The sequence below is a fragment of the Micropterus salmoides genome, unplaced genomic scaffold (assembly GCF_014851395.1).
Source record: "Micropterus salmoides isolate LMB-PRFRI ecotype aquatic unplaced genomic scaffold, ASM1485139v1 Ms_hic_scaffold_1, whole genome shotgun sequence".
In the NCBI taxonomy this organism is placed as follows: domain Eukaryota; kingdom Metazoa; phylum Chordata; class Actinopteri; order Centrarchiformes; family Centrarchidae; genus Micropterus; species Micropterus salmoides.
Genome location: NW_024040040.1, coordinates 13,397,475 through 13,417,915, shown reverse-complemented (window position 1 = coordinate 13,417,915; position 20,441 = coordinate 13,397,475). Strand labels below are relative to the sequence as shown.

The 20,441-nt window shown below is 43.5% G+C and overlaps 1 protein-coding gene across 1 annotated transcript; it reads right to left on the bottom strand.

Moving 5' to 3' along the window:
* Nucleotides 1-1,290: 1,290 nt before the first annotated feature.
* LOC119902434 (A disintegrin and metalloproteinase with thrombospondin motifs 5) lies at nt 1,291-20,220 on the bottom strand. Its single transcript, XM_038718621.1, has 8 exons — nt 18,847-20,220; nt 10,339-10,471; nt 9,885-10,052; nt 9,032-9,315; nt 7,589-7,772; nt 7,302-7,477; nt 7,040-7,215; nt 1,291-5,659 (listed from the first exon to the last, which is right to left on the bottom strand). The coding sequence occupies exons 1-8, from the start codon at nt 19,912-19,914 to the stop codon at nt 4,966-4,968; spliced, it is 2,883 nt and encodes a 960-aa protein (XP_038574549.1). The 5' UTR covers nt 19,915-20,220; the 3' UTR covers nt 1,291-4,965.
* Nucleotides 20,221-20,441: the final 221 nt, after the last annotated feature.

Below are 20,441 nucleotides of genomic sequence, written 5' to 3'. Positions count from 1 at the left end.
TGCTCTCCATCCACTCTGACTGAGCTTGAGCTATTTTGCAAAGAATGGGCAAAAATTCCAGTCTCTAGATGTGCAAAGCTGGTAGAGACATACCCCCAAAAACTTGCAGCTGTAATTGCAGCGAAAGGTGGTTCTACAAAGTACTGACTCAGGGGGTCTTTTCAGAATTTTATTGGTGAGAATTTTGAAAATCTTGTATCATTTTCCTTCCACTTCACAATTATGTGCCACTTTGTGTTGGTCTATCACATGAAATCCCAATAAAATACATTTACGTTTGTGGTTGTAACGTGAATAAAATACATTTACGTTTGTGGTTTTAATGTGAAAAAATGTGGAAAAGTTCAAGGGGTGTGAATACTTTTGCAAGCCACTGTATCTTCTGGCCAGTGGTGGAAGGAGTCCTAGATGCCTATGGGACAATGATTATACTATTTGAAGCCATAGACACTTAACAATTGAGCCAAGATAACCTAATATTGCTGTTTGACGTAACTTCAGACTACACCAAATACATAAAAGACGTCGGTCCTAAAGCATTTGTTTCTTACTCCAGGAAAGTAGGAAAGACAGTAAAATTACTCCAAACTACTTTATCTCTGAACTGTCTCTTTTACTAACCACACACATTTAAGATATTCTATGTGATCTCCTTTTGATAACTAATGTAATATTTTTTCCCACTATGAAAATCTCTCACCTACATGCTGTTTACATGTTGTATCATCAATAAAAATAATCCTCTAATATATATAACACTTTTAAAGGAGCCACTGCGCATAGTGTGTACTTTTCCTTTTGATGCTTTGTATATATTTAAAAAAATGTTTTTTTACTTATAATGGAATATTTACATAGTGGTATTATACTTGAGTAACAGTAAAAGTAGCCTACTTCTTCCACCACTGCTACTGGCAAAAGGCCACATAGTGACAATGGTCCTCTTGTTACAACTTTGTGTTTGTGCAGATATCTGCAGCAGCGGTTGTACAAAGACGTGGGCATTTCATACAGACACATCTTTAAATGTATCTATCTATAGTAGATAAGAGCTGTTTTAGCATTAAGTCATCTTTAATCCTCAATATGTTGTATTTACTGACATTTTCTGTTCCTGCTTTCTCTTCTCTGCTGCTACATGTGTATGAATATAGCCCTAATAGGGTTAATATCAGCTTGCTTTGTTACCTTCATCTTGGGTGAGAGTGTGTGAGAAGACAGACTCGTCTGAAAGTCAAAACACAGGTTTAGGCATTAATGCCATGACAAAATTAACAACACAGATGCAAAGATGTTTAAATATATAGATTTTATGTACATATATTCATGTGGATGACTAGAAAAGAAACACTATATTCTTACAAAGGAATGATTCTGCACAGTCAGATTCCTAAGTTAAATAGTAATTTGATACAAAATTACTATAATAAATAAAACTCATCTCATTTTTTTATTCACACATACCAGTTGTACAAACAATAAATTACAAGTTCAGTGCTGTGTTTCTGTTGTTCAGCAAGAGGGGTTTCCCCACTGGAAGAGTCTGGAAATAGTTTGTGTGTATGTGTGTGTATGTATGGAGTGTGTGTGAGGGTTTCTCATATACTCAAATACTGTCAATGCTGGATTGTTTCAATGAAGTGTGTGTCTGTATGTGTACATTTCGGTGTAAATATGGTTGAATACTAACGCATATATGAAAGATCTATTCATTGTACAAAAATGTCTACATTGTGTAAATATATCTGAATGTGTGAGCGAAGAAGAGAGACCATTTTGTGAGTGGTATGTTGACCTGGGTCATGTAGTATTTGAAAAAGTTTTTGGTGGTTTGTTTTCTCCTGCACAGGTGCCAGATGGGTGGGGTTTTGCCACACAGGAACATTGAACAGGTGCCAGAAATTTGAACACAATTACAGGAAGGTATTTTAAAGTCCATTAAGTATGTAATTAACAGCACTTTGTATTGCTGGTGCATGATTACCATTCAGGAGAGTTAAGGTAAAGTTCTCAGTATTATTTTCTTTAAAGGGAAAGTAAGTGATTGTAATCCAATACACTTTTTGTTAAATTCATCAAATATTTCCTCTCTGACAAGGCCTCCTCTTCTTGCTCTGAAAAAAAATCCAGTTTTCCTACACAGCCCTGCCACCCAACATTTTCCCAGCCAGTCAGCAACAGGTGGCGTTGGTGCTCGTGCACAGGAGCAGTGAAATCGTGCTAGACTGGAGAGTTGACCGAGAAACCACCAAAAAGGAAAAGGTGAGTTCAATCCTACAATCCTTCTGCAGAATCACTTACTCTCCCTTTAAGAGTACATTTTCATTTTTCACACAAGATTTGGAGGAAGATTTTATAGGGGGGAGGCCACCCAAATTACAAAAAAAGTACATTTCTTCACTTAAACCTGGTGGTATCTAGAGAAGATAGTTTTGTTTTTTCACTTAAAGGAATAGTTTAATACTTTTTTGAGAGTTAGATGTAATGACTGATATCACACTCATATCTTTCTGTTCAATATGAAGCTAGAGGCAGCAAGACTGGAAACATGGGCAAATTGTCGTTTTTACATTTGTTTTTTGTACGGATTAAACAAACAAAATATGATGGGTTAATTAGTGAACTGATGAACAGAGAGATGTTGGTAGACATATTTTAAATCTCTGGACAGAGTCAGGCTAGCTATTTCCCTGTTTCCAGTCCTGCTAAGCTAACAAATCCCTGGTCCTAGCTTCATATAAGGACAAACATGAGAGTGGTATTAATCTTCTCATCTATTTCTTGACAAGAAGAAAGATAGGTATATTACCCCAAATGTCAAACAATTTCTTTAAATCAACTGCAACATCACTTTCCAGAATCAGTGTCCCAGAGTAGTAGTTGCGTTCTTCTGTAGAAAGTAGTTCCAGACAAGACCTTGTTGACAGTGAGGTTTGTGGATTGTGTGAAGTTCAGTTAAGTTACTGAAGCATTATTTCTGGAGTTACAAGTTCCTGCTGTGACCACCACTACTGAGGTGGAGACAAGGTAGAGGTAAGTGGGAAAATCATCCTGTGGCACCATCGGAATTGTTGTAACATGGCAAACACTACCCATCAGGGTTGGAAAAAGGATTAAACAATCATTTTCAAATACAGCAATAGAGGATTTAAAGTAGTAAAATGGAGAATGAGTGATGAAAAGAAATCAAATGAAAAAAAGAACTGAATTGCAAAAGGATATTAATGACTGCATTAGTATCTCTCTTGCTGTCATTGCGAGTATCCTGGGCACACATTGTCATATTAGCATTGCTTCCTTAACAGATAAACAGACGAACAAACAAATATTGACTGCCACAAACAAATATGAGGACCCTAAACCTCCCAGCACCAGCATACTGATTGATACAAATGGAACTGGGAGTGAGGAAGCTTCAAGACGCAGCAGAGGACAAAGACACATGTTCACGGTAAATACTGCATGTGCTTAAAACACAGGCCTGGGTATGTGAATGTGCTAGCACATGACATGCACACAAAGACACACACACATTACACAAACACGCATCAAGCAGCGCCCCAAACCCGTGAGTCATCATTAATCTCCATAAACATTAAGGAGAGTCGTGGTAAATTTGTCCCTTTGACTGTTGTAAAGTTTGTCCTCTGAAGGCCACAGTACACTCTCGTTCCATTACACCATGCTGCTGTTTCTACACACCTTACAGGTGATTATCAGTTTAAGTACAATCGATACTTGTGTCATCAGGAAAAACTTTCTTCTCAACTTCTCAAGAAGCTGAGCACAGAGAAATACCTGAACAGTTTAAGATTGGGTACAACTGATTTGACACCGTCTGTTCGCCAAATGTCTGGGTTGTGAAGTCACCCTCCCATGCATCCTTATTTGGAAATCATATCCATTGGCTTACAATTACTTTTGGATGCTCTTGACCTAATGGTCATTGCTAAGGGAAGTAGTTTATATTCAGTCCTCCCCTCTCCTTGTGATCTTTTCTGGTTTTCAGCTGGTCAGATCAGTCAAATAAAGACACACAACGCTTGTAGGTAACCCTGACCCAAGACTGTCATTCGTATCTCCAGCCCCTGTGACTCGTAAAAGCATTTACAGGAAGACTATTTGTATGCAATCAGAATATAAAAAAAACACCATGTTAATAATAATGCTGTAACATAGCTTTTGGCCATCAGTAGCACCACTGACAGACATCCTGACAAAGACATCCTGTGCTGTCTTTGATTGGATTGTGTTGTTTTTAATGGAAGATACATTTCTTTCTACCATCTAGTGAGCTAGGATCTTCAACATACTTGCTGTGACAAATTTTCTCACAGCCTCTCAGTGGCGGAAGTTACAGGAGATGGCAATCTAGCACTATTGAACGTAGTATGACGGTCGTGGGACAGGGCTACAATAAGGGCAGAAATAACGACAAGCTGTTTCCCATCGTTGGGACTTGTCTCGAATGCACTCATGACAAAAGACAAAGGGGTTCTTCCATATCCCCACAGTGATTAGAACACATGGAATAGCATAAAAAAACATGACACTCATGCCATTACAGGGCAAAACACACAAAGCCTCCAGGATTTAGAGACGGAAGTAAAGACAATCAGTTACTGTCCATGTGGAAATGACATGCAATTGAAGTCCTCAGCTATGCCAGGGCCATGCTTGTCACTATCATACAAAAACTGTACTCCGTCCTACTATGTGTTCTGCATAGCTACTATTATTCCAGGACATTGCTCTGACATATAGTCAGGTACATCCATGCCAATCTGTCTTTGAGTGTCTGTGTATCTGGTCCAGGCACTTTCAGCCAACATTCACAGTCCTGTTTAAGGTTCTATGTCTTAAATTCATTGGTCCATAGTCCTACACCCAGAACTTGAGACCTTTATCAGATGTATAGATTAAACTTCTTCTTGTCTTACGGATCATTTTCCCTCTCCTAACGCCTCAACATTTTTTCACCAGACAGTGTTTGAAGGCGGATGGGCGAGAACCTAGAGTGCAGCCCTTGGATAGTTTCCCGTCCTTGTCCTTACACTGCACTGTCCGGCTCTGCCAGCCAGTGTCACAAGTCCTGGAGCAGGTCATCCAGGACCCCGTTATCCACTGGGGCCCTGGGGTAGGGGTGGAGGGACCTGGAGCTGTAGGTGGGTCTTGGAGCAGGACAGGGGGAGAGGAAGAAGATATAGTGGCGCTACTGGTGGTGGAGGTGGTCCTCGTTGTGGTTGAGACTGTTGTAGTGCTCTGCACAGGGGTCAGCTTTGGGTTGGTGATGAGCGGAGCTGATGGCTGCTGTGGGGCTGTCCGGCGGGGCATGAAGAAGCTATAACGGACATCCAGCGGATTTTTAGCGTCTGTCGCTAGAATCTGGATCACCAAGGCTTCTTGGAGGGCCCCAGGTCCCATGCTGTGAAGCCACTCATCCCTTTGGCTCCAGCCACTGTAGTTGAGCACAGAACCGTTGAGTGGGATGATTGTCTCGGAGGTGGAGATCATGAACTTGCCATTTAGGAGGTACTCGCCATTGGGCCTTCGGAGAGCCAGGTAGGCAGTGTATCGGGCCTGGTCCTTGGCCTTGTGCTGACGAACCTTAATGTGGGTGGAGCCTACAGGGATCTTCACCACGTCAGTGTAGCCCTTACTGTTTGGCAAGAGAGGAAGTAAAGAGAGCTCCCATTAGTAGGTAACACTGTGTGTTCTTTCTTATCACTGGTTTTGCTTTGCTGGATTTTCATCAACATAGAAGTCAATATTAAAGTGGTCATACTATGCTTTTTATCGTTTATTGTGTTATATATCTTTTTTGTGTATGGAATAGGTTTGCAAAGTGAAAAAGCCAAAAAGTCCACCCCAAAGGGAGTAAGCATCTCCCACAGAAAGCTTTGCTCCTGATCTGCCTGAAAACAGCTCAATTGTAGTCCAGCCTTTACTTCCGTAACCTATCTGTGTCACTATGTAACACGCATCATAATGCTCACCTAGCGACTAGTGTGGCACGCCCTTAAAAACACTGGTGGAGAAACACACTCAGCTGCAGCACAGACAATGACAAGACGCTCACCCGCTGCCTTCCCTCAACTCCACCCTCCCTACTGAATATTAGATACCCTCCAGGCAGTCAGTGGGCATAAAGTTGCAACTGTGATGTACAGACAGTGCACAGTGAAAAAGTTACTTATGAAAGATACTTTTGTTACAAATGAATTACTTACCACTCTGAAACGTCTTGCTCCAATCTAGGTTGCGAAGCTGGTTTCGGGTTGTTCTGCCTTTCAGGAATATGTATGGCTGAACCAAAGCTGTGGTTGCCGGCTGAAGTTGCCCTACTCTGCTTCTGATTGGCTAGTAGTCCTTACCTAGGTACTGTGCATATGCAACTCCCAACAAAGATCGAATAGAAGCATAGACAGAATATTACTGGATCCTGCAGATTTGAATGGAGAGCAGTGAAGCCAGTTTTGGACCAATAAAATCCTACTACAGGGCTACTTCCTGTCGGCACCAGTCTCTACCGTACATGATCACGCTGCATTACTCTGGTTTGATGACGTAGAGCAACAGCAGAAACACCGTAATTATGGTAGCTGCATAGCTGCTCAACAAAAAGTCTGTACGTGACGGGATGTCACAGGGGTTTGACGTAATTTATGGGCCTACATGGAACCGTCCATGCAGGCTTTGGTCGGCTTCACTGTTCGATTTCTGACTTACCCCCTTGAATAGAAGTGAGATGCTTCGCTCACGCTAAAACGGAGCGTTCAACACACAGGCTGAAAAGAGGTGCTGCAGCAATGTGCAGTATGACAAAAATAGGTGTTTTTGAAAATCAAAACATGTAACCTGTTCTGGTACAACCCCTAAATACAATTATGAACCTGAAAATGAACATAATATGACCACTTTAACATTAATACAACCGATTCCCTTCTGATGCATTGATGCAAATGTTTTTATGTGCATGAGTGTTCCCCATAATATAAAGACATATAATGCACATCTCAAGTCTTTTCTTTTCTCTCACCTCTTCTTGGTGAAGTTGCCCATAACGCGTACACATCCTGTGCTGTCGCCTCCACATATGCCACATTTGTCAAACTGGAGCTTGGAACCAATGATGCCGTCGCAGCCCGTCCGTACACATTTCCCTTTCACACACACCGAGCTGCTGTAAGGACGACATTCTGTCCCGTCTACCACCTGAAGACAAACAGTCACAAAATCACTGTCATCTTCCATGTTTGCATTCATTAGATACACCGCGCTTTTTTTTGTAACTAACTCACCCTCTGAGAGAACACCACATAGTATCCTGTTCCTTTTGCTCTGCAGGTCAGCTTGCACACATCTTTAGGGAGGACTCCTGCGTACTTAGGCACCCACTCAACAAAAGTCTTCACCCCTTTAGGATCTGTCTGGGGACCGTTGCGCACCTCACATTGCTCCTGCCGGAAACTCTTATCTGGAGAAAAGTTCCATTAAAAGATCTTTGAAATAAATAAAGGACTATGTCATAAATAAAAATTAGCGAGCTATTATAATTGTGCATGCATTTTCAGGCTGTCACACTCACTTGATGCTGGACATGGTGAGACATTGCAGGACCGATAGATGGCTCTCTTCCCTATGCAGTAGCGTCCGTTGTTCCGTGGTGGTGGGTTGTTGCACAGACGCTGGGCAAATTGCACCCCGCCTCCGCAAGTTCTAGAGCACGCACCCCAAGGACCCCAAGAACTCCAGCTGCCATGGTTGGACGCCTGGGAGAGGGAGGAGAGGAGAGATGAAAGAGGAGATAAGAGTTGAGGGAAATGAGGGCAGAGGAGAGATCAGAGAGTTGAGAGGGATGAAGAGAAAAGAAAGAAAGGAGAGGAGATGAGAGAGGACAATTAGTGCTTATCAGACATGTTGGAAGTGGTTGCTGGCAAAGCCACATGTGACAGGGAAAGCCCTTTGGAGAGAGATGTGCGATGAAGAAAAATGTGGAATGCATTGTGGTTAAGACAGCATGACTGGATCTGTGGTGGAACAGCTCACATGCTTCCCCTGAGGAACAGCCTGAATGAAATTCTTAAAGTAATGTCCTTATATTTGAGTTTTTCCAGCCAGTGCAACATGAGTCATCAGTGATAAAATGGATAAGTAGCATTTAACATTTTATGAGACAAAGTTCTGTGAAACTTCTTTGGAAACAGCTTTTCCATTTAGTTCCACTGCTGAGTCTTTATGGCATTGAACCGCTACTTTCCACAGTTAAAGCTACTTAATCTGCAATCATACTACAAGAAATATTTAGAGGTTAAAAGATTCTGAAGTCTGAAGTGGAGGGGCTTAACATTGCTCTGAGCAGTAAACTGGTCGTCATATGAGGCAGTGAAAATAAGCGAATCAGACCTTGGGTCAGATCCACGCATATGTCATCTGCCAAAGAGCGAGTCAGATTCATCAATTGTCATGTGTCAAATAAACACAAAGGAAAATATCGTTCCTTCTTTCCCATTCTTTTTAACTTTCAACTCTCTTTCCCTCTCTGACACACACACACACACACACACACACACACACACACACACACACACACACAGTGTCGAGAGCCTGCCAAGAACTGATTTAGTCCTTTAGCTCATTAAGGCCAAATTCAATTTAGATCTGTTTAAGTATGGCTAAGATTACAAATAGCACAGATCAACAGTGGCATAAACAAAGCGGACCACACAATGAAGTCACATAAAGAACTGTGACATTTTTTCTCTTCAAGTGTCTCTCTCCCTTTCTACTTTCTCCTTTTCTTTCTTGATAGTTGCCCTGTGTCCTGTATGTTACATTTATTCCTATTTATCTTCGTCTCTCACAGGCAAGTTTGTACATCGTGGAAATAGGTTGCTTAAAATATCAGTTTTTGAACTATAAAAAGGAGTCTATTTTAGATTTTAGTCCTTTCTGTCTCTCTCGACAAACAACTTCTATCATGTCCTTTTCCAGCTCTCCCTTTCGTTCTGGTACCATCCATCCGTCTTACCGAGTAGTGTCTCTTGCGGGTCTTGTCCACACACTTTCCCTGCAGGCAGATACGTCCCTTCCCACAAGGCGTTCCCTCCACGGCCGGCAGCTTCTTGGTCAGACACATAATCTGTCCCTGGCGAATCACGGAGCACCACAGCCGAGAACATACGTCCATGCCTGGGCAGACCGTGTACTCGGGGCCGAAGGCCAGGCGACACTGGCGAACTGCGTCGTAGCTCTGCCCTGGGAGCTCCTCCGGGCCTAACAAGGCTTGGTGAGGGGAGTCTAGGAGACACTCAGCTGTGGCAGGAAAGAAAGAAAAGGGAATTTTTTTTCTCTGCAACCTGCATACTTTTGGTTAGTGGCTGGCGAATGAAAATCTAAACACCAACTTTGTCTATTGACAATTGAGGCCTGTATGACATATTATTCAATAAAAGTGCTGAAGCAACAGCAGATACTGTCAAGCTTGAAACAATGCTGTTGCTACATGAATTTAGCCGAAAGCGAGTTTACCAAATGTCAACTCACAATACTTTATGGCCGACACGAATGGAACTACTTGACGAGAAGGGAACACAAAGCATGACTCATCTTGATATCCTGCCAGAGATCTGTCTTTGGCTGCAGTCTTTAAGAAGTTAATAGGATTGTAAATAACTCTCTATTAACAGAGATTACAGCTCTGTTTGGTAGTAAACAGCTCTTACTGAAAGGTGGTGTGGAAGAAAAGCTATCACAAGTCAAAGTCACATGGATGCAATTTATAGATGGAGAAAATAAAACTCCTACTGGCAGGGAAAAGTTCTCACTATTAAAAGAACACCAGCACGGACTCTTTCTTTCCCCGAGCCTTCTTCCACACTCACCGTTGCCATCGTCAAAGAAGTCGGTGATGGTGGCTGAGGTGCAGCGGCTCCAAGGTTTGGAGGCATCGATGGAGGTGAGGATGGAGGACATGAGGCGCTTGTCGCTGTTCACGCCAAAACGCTCCTCGCAGAACTTGGAGTCGTCATGGGACAAACCGAGCAGGTGACCTGGGCCACAGGGAGAAAGCATTTTTACTGGATGGTTATGGGTACACGATGTACAGAGGTTGAGTTCATAGAAGAGAGAGAAATGATGAAACTTGTCAAGGGTGTGCACATGCAATAAGAATGAGAAAAGAAAACACACAGAGCTCTCAGGTATCAGGTGTATGACATCAGACAATACTTGACTGATATTCATCAACAAGAGAGATGTGCTGACAGATGTGCATGCCCTGGCATGTTCATATCTTTGTTTGTGTGCTGGTGTGTGTGTGTGTGTATCCATGCCTACCTATCTCATGCGCCACAGTAAACGCAGCGTGAAGTCCATCATCCTCGATGACTGCGCAGCTTCTCTCCGGAGAGCAGATGGTGCCCACGTCCGCCATGCCCAGGGTGTCGCAGGAGTGGTGGCCACAGAGGTCCTGGACAAAGGAAATACTGTAAGTTTAAATTAATACTTTATCCAAGTGGGAAAACTCTGTTTATGTCAACAGTTTTCTTTAAAAAAAGTTACTTCTTCCTGGATCTTTTTTCCAGATAATCTTTCTCAAAACTAAGAATGCAGTGTAAACAAGTAAAACTATTCAAAGATTTCAAACTCATTTTACTGAAGATCATCATCTTTTATAATGGATGGTTTGCCTGTAATGTCTCAATGAAAGATTAAATCAACTATTTCCCTTTCCTCAGGCACTGGGGAAATGTATTATTGAACCTTCCAGCTATCATGCACCTTCCTGTTCAACTTGCCACATTCTTTTCTGTCACCTAGCTCAGATCCTATACTATCTAAAATTAATGTGTTTCTAATACATTCTTCGAAGATATTGCAGTTTCTTCAACTTTTCCAGTCATTTAATAGATTAATAATCTTAATCTTAATCACTGGCAGGAGCTACACTTTAGCTCTGTTTGTTCTAGGCCTTCTCCAGTGCTAGGTGGTGGTGATGCAGTTAAAGCGGAGATTCAACTTGCTATACCCATTTTGCAAACACATTGAAAATATCTGTAAGATAAGTAAAGTAGTGTCAAATTTCAGCCACTGTGACGACACTCAATTCAAGTAATTCTTGTTGATCTTGTTGTTCTTTGTTGTCTTGATCAAAGCCTCTGCCCCTTAAAAGAGCAATGCTGCAATTCAGTATTGCACTTTCATGAAGTTGGAAAGCAGTTTTTAAAAGGATTGTCAAAATCAATGCAGCAGTACCAGAAAAACTTGGGTACCACACCTCCCATAATACAATGCTTTAAATCATCGGTGCCTTTCAAACTCTACAACCCCAAACTGAGAAATTGAGTAATTTTCTAAGACTTGACAAGGCTCCAAAAGAGCTACAGAGGACATACAACCGTTTTCTGTGGAATCGAAAATATCGTGGAGGGTCCCTTTAATTTTTCGACCAATACTTTTAATCCCTGCTTCCTTGCTCTGCCTCCACCACCTCTCTGTCTGCCTCATGGGTTGGCAGAGTACATAGTATTGATCTTTGTTTTGATTCCCACACATGTCCATTCAGACGAGCCCTCAGGCTCCACTGCTTGGCCCTGCTGAGTGCAGCGATCAATCCGCTAATCATTCCATCACATCAGAGTACACACGCCTGTGTGCATGTGCGTAAACACTCAATGCAGCACAAACATCTGTACAATGTACACAGACGTAACATCCACGTATGTGCACATGGTTATATACTAAAAAGGAAAACACACACACGCTGTCCCATTGAGAGGATGAATCGTTAAGTTAAGTGGTGCTGACAGGCCTGCTGGGTCGTGTGTGAGAGGCTCTCTGGGGAGGGTGTTTACCCGTTCCGGGCGGATCGGTTAGGAACAAAATGCCTTGTGTTCTGCGCTCGCACACATGACTGACTGGGTGGGACAAGCTCACACACACACACACACACACACACACACACACACACACACAAGCACACTCAGATGCACATAAGCTATAAGAACGTATGGTACACTCACAAGCAAATACACACAAATACAGACACAAACACTCCTACAGAGAACAGGAAGAGAGTGCCTGCTTTTGCCAACTGACTGCGGGATACACAATAAGCAAACAAAGGGCAAGTCAAACACTCTCACTGCATTGATGGCAGTTAAGAGACAAACTGTGCTAAAGTTTATCTTTACTTTTCCATGTGCAGACAAGCTCGAAAGCTATGGAGGGAAGCCCGTTTGTTTTGTAAGAACATATAGAGAAAATTGTATTAATATTTTGTCTGTTTCTCTTTCCCCGTTTCCCACACTCTTTCACCCTGACTTTCTTCACATTTCTTTCAATTTCATTTATTTATTCATTCATCCCCTCCCAGGCTCTCGTACCAGACCTGTTTTTTTCTGATCTTTCTTATACACACAGCTTTTGTTGGTACAACACAGTGTAACAGATAATACGTAGGTGAAACACAGGAAAATGGGAATCTCCTGTTGGAAATCAGAGAAATATGTACATGAATCAGATGCTGGGGGGAAAGGATGGAGGGATGCAGGAAATTAAAGACAAGAACTTAGAGAACAAGGAGTTAGAGAAATATTGGCAGAAATAACAGGAGAACAAGTGGCAAGCTGGTTGTGCAGGTCAGGAGACGAGCAGAGCAGAGTCTGTCTGTCTGTCTGTCTGTCTGTGTGGCTGGCTGTTTGTTTAACACAAGCCTTGGCTTAGATTGCAAGTGGTCTTGTAAAACACACACACACACACACACACACACACACACACACTGTGATAAAAACACACCGCAGGCTGATTTCAAGAAACCTGCTAAACAAAAGCAACAAAAAATTGCTTTCTACCGTTGACTGGACAGGTCACTAAATATTGCTCACTAGTGATTGAGAGCTTCTCAGATAATTTAATTTTCATCCTCCTTTATATGCATACTCTATTTTCTATTAGTGGAAAATATTGTACTTTCTAGTCACACTCTAGTGATGCTGAGCTCCATAGGTGTCAATTGGCAACTAGTGGATAGTTTTGGATGATTTTAATTTAGATAATTCCTTCACTTTATTTAGGCCAAAATATGAATTTGTTGGTTAGGATTTATGACCAAATGCCTATAAACTAATGACAAATCTCCGATCAGCCTCAGCAGCACTTTGTGTTTAGTATCAATAATAGTGCTAACACACTAAACTAAGATGGTGAACATTATATCTTTTAAACATCAGCATATTAGCATGCTGACATTAGCCTTTAGCTAACTGCAAGTGCAACCTCACACAGCTGATAGCAAAACTGTACTCTTTAAAAGACCCTTTCACATCGGGCCAAAAACCCCACTAACATCTTTCATTTGTCTTCACTGTGAAAGGCTCTGATCGGTAGTGATGGAAACACGACACCCGGGTGGACACGCCAATTTCCAACAGCTGTATGACTTTGTACCCATGCTGTGATGTCTTACAGAGCACACAAACACTATGAACATACCTGTCACCTGGCCTGTACAGTGTTGTTAAACCAGTAACACAGTGGCTAAAGAGTGAGAGCAGCCCCAAAATACATTTACAAACCAACCGAAGCGTCTCACTGATAGTATGCTGACCCACGTGTAGAGTTGGACATTGAACCATGACAGTTCAAAAAAAAAGAAAGTCAAACCTGTCTACTGGGGAAAGGAGTCAATCAGCTCTTTTAGTGGTTTACCCGCATTTATAAAACCTGCATATACATGCTAATTTTGGTGCAAAGGGTTCTTGTTACTCCGCCACATTCATCTCACAGCTATAGTGAGTAGCTGAGATTGAAAAATTTCTTTTGAGATTAACAGAAACATCCTTGAAAATTGTTGTGTCTTGCTGAAACAACAAGCAACAATCAAGCCTTCTGGGTATTCAAATGTAGGAAGTTGTTAAACATCAAACAACTGACTTCCGACAAGCAGTTTTCTAGTTTCAAAAGCCAGGAGTCATTAGCTATATATATATATATATTTGTGTGTCGTCAACATAGCGATGATTATTTATGTGATTTAGTTTAGTTGCATTCATTTTTGAAGATGTGACCAAGTGGCAGTGTGGTGTAATCCATAATAAGAGATGGGAGACAGGTTTAATTAACATGTGTTTCCACAAGATATTCCAGCATCCCTTGCGCAGTGTGGTAACTATAGAAGTTTCCAGAATACCAAACTCAAATATTTAACACATCAAAGGCAAGTGGTACCAGTGTTGATCCATGTGGAATGCCGTATTTAACCTTTGAACAGAAGGATGCAACACTGCACTTCTGCCTATCAGATACAGTTTATGAGCAGAACCAGCTAAGCACCAGCCCCTTGAGACCCGTACTGTTCTCAAGTCATTGTCCACAGTGTAAGAGGTGGTACTCAGATCTAGTAACAAGACACATCAGAGATCAGAATAAGGGGAATTTCTGATCAAGCGAAGTTACACATTTTTTAAGGAGAAATGAAATCACAAGAAATTAAAAATATGACTGGTTGAGAAACCTATGTTTCTTAGCATGGAGACCCAAACCAGTCTTAGGTCAGAGCTCAAAGGAAGCTTCAGACCATAATTGCAAACAGGAGTGCAGTTTAAAGTCACTGAAGCACCACAACGTGAAGAAGGAGAGGCTGATGTCTTGTTACCGGGCAGACTGAACTCTGGCCAGTTGTGTATGTCGACAGACCCGGGGCTGGGCTCAGGGGTTTGGGACCCAAGAGCTGTCTGCAGGTTGTCAACATATGCCAGTCAAAGTAAAGCACGTGTGAAATATCAAGAACAGTTAAAACAAATAGAGGGCCTAGTTGCGATGGGGGCGAGGCCTGGGAAATGTACACTTTAATGTAGAGACACTACACATAAACATATGGAGGTGAGGAGGAGGAAGACAAGTGCTCAGGAAAGGGAGGAGTCCGAACTATACACATGTGCACATTCCCCACATTCACTTTAAGAGGCTATATGACATAACTATCCTTTACACATATGTGAAACACACAGTTGAAGGAAATGGATAGGTACATGCTGTGTCTACATCAATGTGTCTCTCACATCAATCATTATTACATAAGGGCCTTCTCTGTGTTCCTGCAAACTATTGTGGTCGACTCTGTTGTTAACGTTCAATAAAAGCATTTGGTAAAAATTATTTATGTTTTTGTTTGGGCTCATGCATTGCACAGCAGTGGTATACAATTAATGACTTTGAACATTTTGATATGTTTTATATGTAATTTTGCATGGCAGATATATTTTGACCTTGGAATGAGCACATGTGACAACATAATGTCAAGTCAACGTATACTTAGAAGTTTTCAACTGTATTTTAAATTCTTCTTCAGCAAATGGATGCCTCGTCATGTTACCTTTCTGGTATTTCAGCTAATGCTTTATAAATTCACTTAGAGTTCACTCAATTCAAATGGGAATTTCTTAAAAAATGAAAACCTCAGTACTAGTGAGCAAAGACTTGTGTCCTTCCTGATAAAATAACCCACTCTCATCCCCTGATATGACCACTTCTACTACAATACTTTATGTTTACTATTGAGTCTAATCTTAATCCACTCATGCACTTGTTTTTCATTCAGTCTGGACATGATAGTCAGCTAAATGCCTAATATGCAAATCCCAATTTAAAAATACTATATTTCACATTACAAATCTGAATGTGACCTGATCTCAGTCTAGGTTCAAAAGGTCAGTACTTCAATATCACTGGCATCACAAGTGCCTGCTATCAATTTCTATCCAAACATTTGAGCTATTGCTACAAGAAGCAAATAAAAAAAAAATCCAAGCATGTCAGTGTCTCCACAGCTCTGCTGCTCCTCTCTGGCCACCTTACAGTAGAGCTTTGTCTACTGTCCAAGCTCACAACAAGTGAACACAGCCATGCATAACACTTAATGTTCCCATATACACGAATACACACTTTGAACAGTTCTGAGTCCCCACAATGTGCCCCGTTGTTTTGTTGTGGCGCTAATATGTGTGGAACTGGGTGACACCACCACACGGTTCACTGCGGGTACGGGGTGTTGGAGTAATTGGACCAGACTACAAAGAGACGAGCCACCCCCGACTCCCAGGTCACAAAGTCTTTAATGACCTTCAGTTCACAATCTACTTCACAGGCGCTCCAAATACACAGATGAATGTGGTTATTTCTTTTCATGCATAAACTGCTATTTGGTTACTTGACACCTCTGACATTTTGTATATTGGAACACTTGGCTGGTCTTTTCCTTCTGAACTGAATCTACAGCACATGCATGTCTTTCCCTGTTAAGTTTCCATTGGGGTTCCAGCCAAAGTTATTTTCCTGTGAAAATAGTTAACACATCACCATGCCTCCTATACCCAACATCTTTTCTTTCTTTCTTTTCTCCTATTTCACCCCAAAAAGCAGCAAGGTATGAGGTACCTGAGCCAAATAAAGATATTTGGTGAATGGAAACTCTAATGGCTCTACTCTGTTTGTAAAATGACAAATGTTTGTGCAGCTCTTGACATACCATAGGGGGATCTGTTCTGACAGCTACTCTTGCAAAATTAGTTTTTGTAAAGAATAGAGCAAAACAACCATTTCTTCACATTCCACGTGTTTTCCTTTGTAACACACACAAAGGACTCCCATAAGAATGTGGCTTTCTAAATGTTATTTTCACTCAGTCACACAAAATTGGTCTGTTTTCCTGCAGCGTTTGGATGTAAACAAACCTCAGCCTGTCCATGATAATTATTGACAAGGTAAGAAGCACTCAGCCCTAGCACATAATCCAGAAAGTGGCCTTTAATAGCCAAAGAGTTCAAAGGTCAAAATTTAAGTAAGACGGTGGCTGCTTTCAAGTCATGCATTAGCTATGTGCGTATTCTGCATACTGATGGTAGGTGCCGTTAGGCTCATATGTCGTGCAGTAATGCAACAGATAGGGATCAGGATCCCACCTCACAAAGTTTCTCAGAGGTCTGTACTGTGTTACAGGGGCTGTTGCAGATCGTATATACGCTCTGTGGACAACAGAGTGGGATCACCTGCTTCTTCTGCTGACAGGTAGTCTCTACAGGACGACCTCCACGTTCAGTAGTGATTTGTGTGAATGACCGTTAGGAGGCAGGTTTATGAATAATGCAGCAACCTTCTATTAATGAACACAGATGGTTAACCTTCTCACTTTTACACTATTTCATTAGTTTTAATAGAGCTTATCTTCTTGTGTCAACATACATTAGAACTAATATCATGAACAGACTATGAGGTTTTGTTATAAAAAAGTCTCATATAATGATATCAATAATATTACGAGCTACTGTCTGAAACTATGCATAATTGTAACCCCTAACATGGACTGCTTCCTGTCCATTTGAGTCTCTGCCCTCCTGTTTTAAGGCTGCCTCAGAGGTATCCATGCCCGTCTGACCTTGTCCACCCTGCCAAGCCCAACCCCCCAGGGGATGGCACCATCTTCCGGGCATGGGTCTTGCCCATGCAGGTGTAGTGGCAACAGGGTAAGTAAGGAGCCACAAGGTGGTTGGCACAAAGTAACAGTGCAACTTTGCCAGCTTGCTGACCTCAGGTATGCACTAACGGCTGCCTTGCCAGTGCATGACAGCATCAACTTGTCATGGCTCGGGGCGGAAAAAGCAAGCACCAGGGGTATTACCTTGGATCTGCTGGCATTGAATACAAGACCCTGCATGAATTGAACACACCGCAGTCCAAGGCGAGCTATCTGACACGTTAACTGGAGCTAACCACCATGAAGCCACACCCGGCGAGGTGAAAAATGCATATAGATCTGCTGCTGCTGCCCTGTGGCTTTCCATCAGGCAGGGAGGGAAGGAGGAGGAAGAAGTAGGAGAGAGAAAGGGATGGTGAAAGAAGGCATAAATCAGTGTGGTCTCAGTGAATGTATGGCTTCTCACAGGGGGCATGCGTTTGTTTTTCTGACAGCTCCCAGCCTCAGCTGACAGACACTGGAAAAGTTACTGGGGGAAAAATGTGCAGACTGGAGTGATGAGAGAGCTCTCATCACTCCAGCCCCTATATCAGACTTTCAAGGCTGGGATGGCTACCTAATTAACTACAGTTTCAAGGGAGTTTTAGGTATATTTCGGCAATGCACCCAGCAACTGATTTCAAACCTCCTGCCCTGGGAAGAATTTGCGTGCACGGCAGCGGGCACGCGCCACAGATCACACAGACTCTGAGGCTTTTGGGCTGTCAGGGGAGAAGGAGGGGGAGGCTGGAGACAGAAGAGCCTGCCTAGAAAAACACCAGGCGCAGGAAGTTTTTATGACTGTTTCACAGATGCAGCGCTGCATTACGCACGCAAGATTCAGCGAAGAATAAGAGACAAAAGAAAGAGAAAGAGAACATACAAAAGGGTTGGCTATCACCAGGGACATGTGGGAAGCAGGCTGTGGAGTCACTACTGACTTACGGTGACGCAAATGGGTAAACATTAGTCAACCACTTTGTGTCGCTTACCTGCCGGATGAAGGTGAAAAAATACGTGTGATCAGACTATTACTGTCATCTTCATTACAGAGTGTGTTAGGTCATTGATAGACCATTCGCATGAAGCCCCCCAAAGCTCAGTCTGTTAAGTGCTTAGCTACGTTGAACCAGCTGTCACCACGTGCACCATCAAAATAAAAACAAACCAACAAACAGTAGTGTCACTGCTGGCTTGGCATCACACCGGGGCGCTAAGCCGCCTCTCCTACGCCTTGTGGGATGGAAGACAGGCGGACCCGGCGCCTCGGTGAGCCTGCCAGGTGAGAGAAGCGGACAGGTGGGGGGAGCGGGAAGCGATGGAAGTTTGTTTACCTGCCTGGTGAAGAGGATGGCGGCGTCGTGGTGGTGCTGGTGGTCGTCGTCCAGCGGGTTTTGTTGGTTCTGCCACTTGCAGAAGCTCTTCAGAGTCGCCGCCGCGTTCTTGGACACCTCGAGCCCCTTCTCCTTCTCACTGACCGTGGTCACTTTCACCACCGACAGCCGGATGGGATTCTCGATGCTGGCGTGCCCATACAGCCTGGAGGCGATGGAGGCCAGTGTGAGCAGGTAGTGGTTCAAGTCCTTGCCATATTTCTTTATCATGGTGTCGTCGGCCACAAGGAGCAGCTCCACGTGCCTGGCGCGAGAGACAGACCTCTTGTGCCGTGTGCCAACCCTTGGATCGGCGTCTTCGGTGTTCCGGCTCCACCATCTCCGCCCGCGCGCACCGTGGTCATCTGTTTTATCTGCTGCGAGCCCCTCTTTGTCCCGTGTCCCCTTCCCGCGACCTCTGCGACCGTCGCGCGTCCCGCAGCTCTCTCGCCCCTCGCGCATGGCCTCAAAGCTGAAACTCTCGCGCGTGAACACGTGGAGCGCGCTATTCGCGGCCTTGTCTTGCAGGGCGCGCACGTCGTGCTCGTGTCCCTTCGCCCTGATGATAGGCGTGATGGTGTAGCGCGCATGTTTCACGGCGAAGAAGCCCTTCAGACCCCCTCCGCAGAGGTTGAAGACGGCCAGGGACTCCGGGTTGGAGTCTACTGTCCCGCGGAACACGCATTCCCGCTGCAAATGCGCAGGGCTCTCCCCCATCATAGCGAGCACATAATGGGGGCTGAAGTGATGTGACAGCACCAACTCGTCTCGCTCCATGTCCAGCTGAAACCTGCTCCCATCCAGGTACACCAGGTAGCCCGCCTTGCCTCCTCCGTGGTAAATCCGGTCAATGGTCCGCACAACCCCGTCTGTCCTCCGAGCAGGTGCGTGAAGCGACCCGTTCGCAGGTGGAAGATAGAAACCCTGGAAAGTAGAAACCCCGGCTCCCAGCTCCAACTCCACGGCGCACAGCAACAGTAGCTGAAACCAGAGCATGCCCTCGGCCACAGCACCAAGGAGCCGCACCATTGTTCATTCCAACCCGAAAAACATCTATGTATCCACTAAACCAACCCCGGACTGGCCGAAGAGACAACTTTGAGTATTTGTTCCTCCAAAAAGCGCATCCTCCCGGGGTCCAAATCCCCCATGAAAAAAGCAAACAGCAGTAACCGACAGGCGAGAAAACAAAACCATTAAGGAGAAACGGAAAAGAAAAAGAGCAGCAGAGAGGAACTGTGTGCAGGCTGGAGAGCACTGAGCTGAACTTGGAGAACAAAAACACAAAGTTTGCTCTTAATAGGACCCGGAGAGAAAAAGTCCTGCCCCCTTTGCGCTCGATCACCACTCCTCCACCCCCCCCTCTCTCTCTCTCTCTCTCTCTCTCTCTCTCTCTCTCTCTCAAATCAGAGTTAAGTCAAGTACTGGAGGAGAATGGAGAGAAACCTGAACAATGCTGCCACTGGAGTATTTCCCACTGCCTCAGCAGAGGGAAGAGGAGTCTGTTATCCTTTGCAACTACATCCTGAGAGGCGGAGAGAAAAAGATCCTCACCC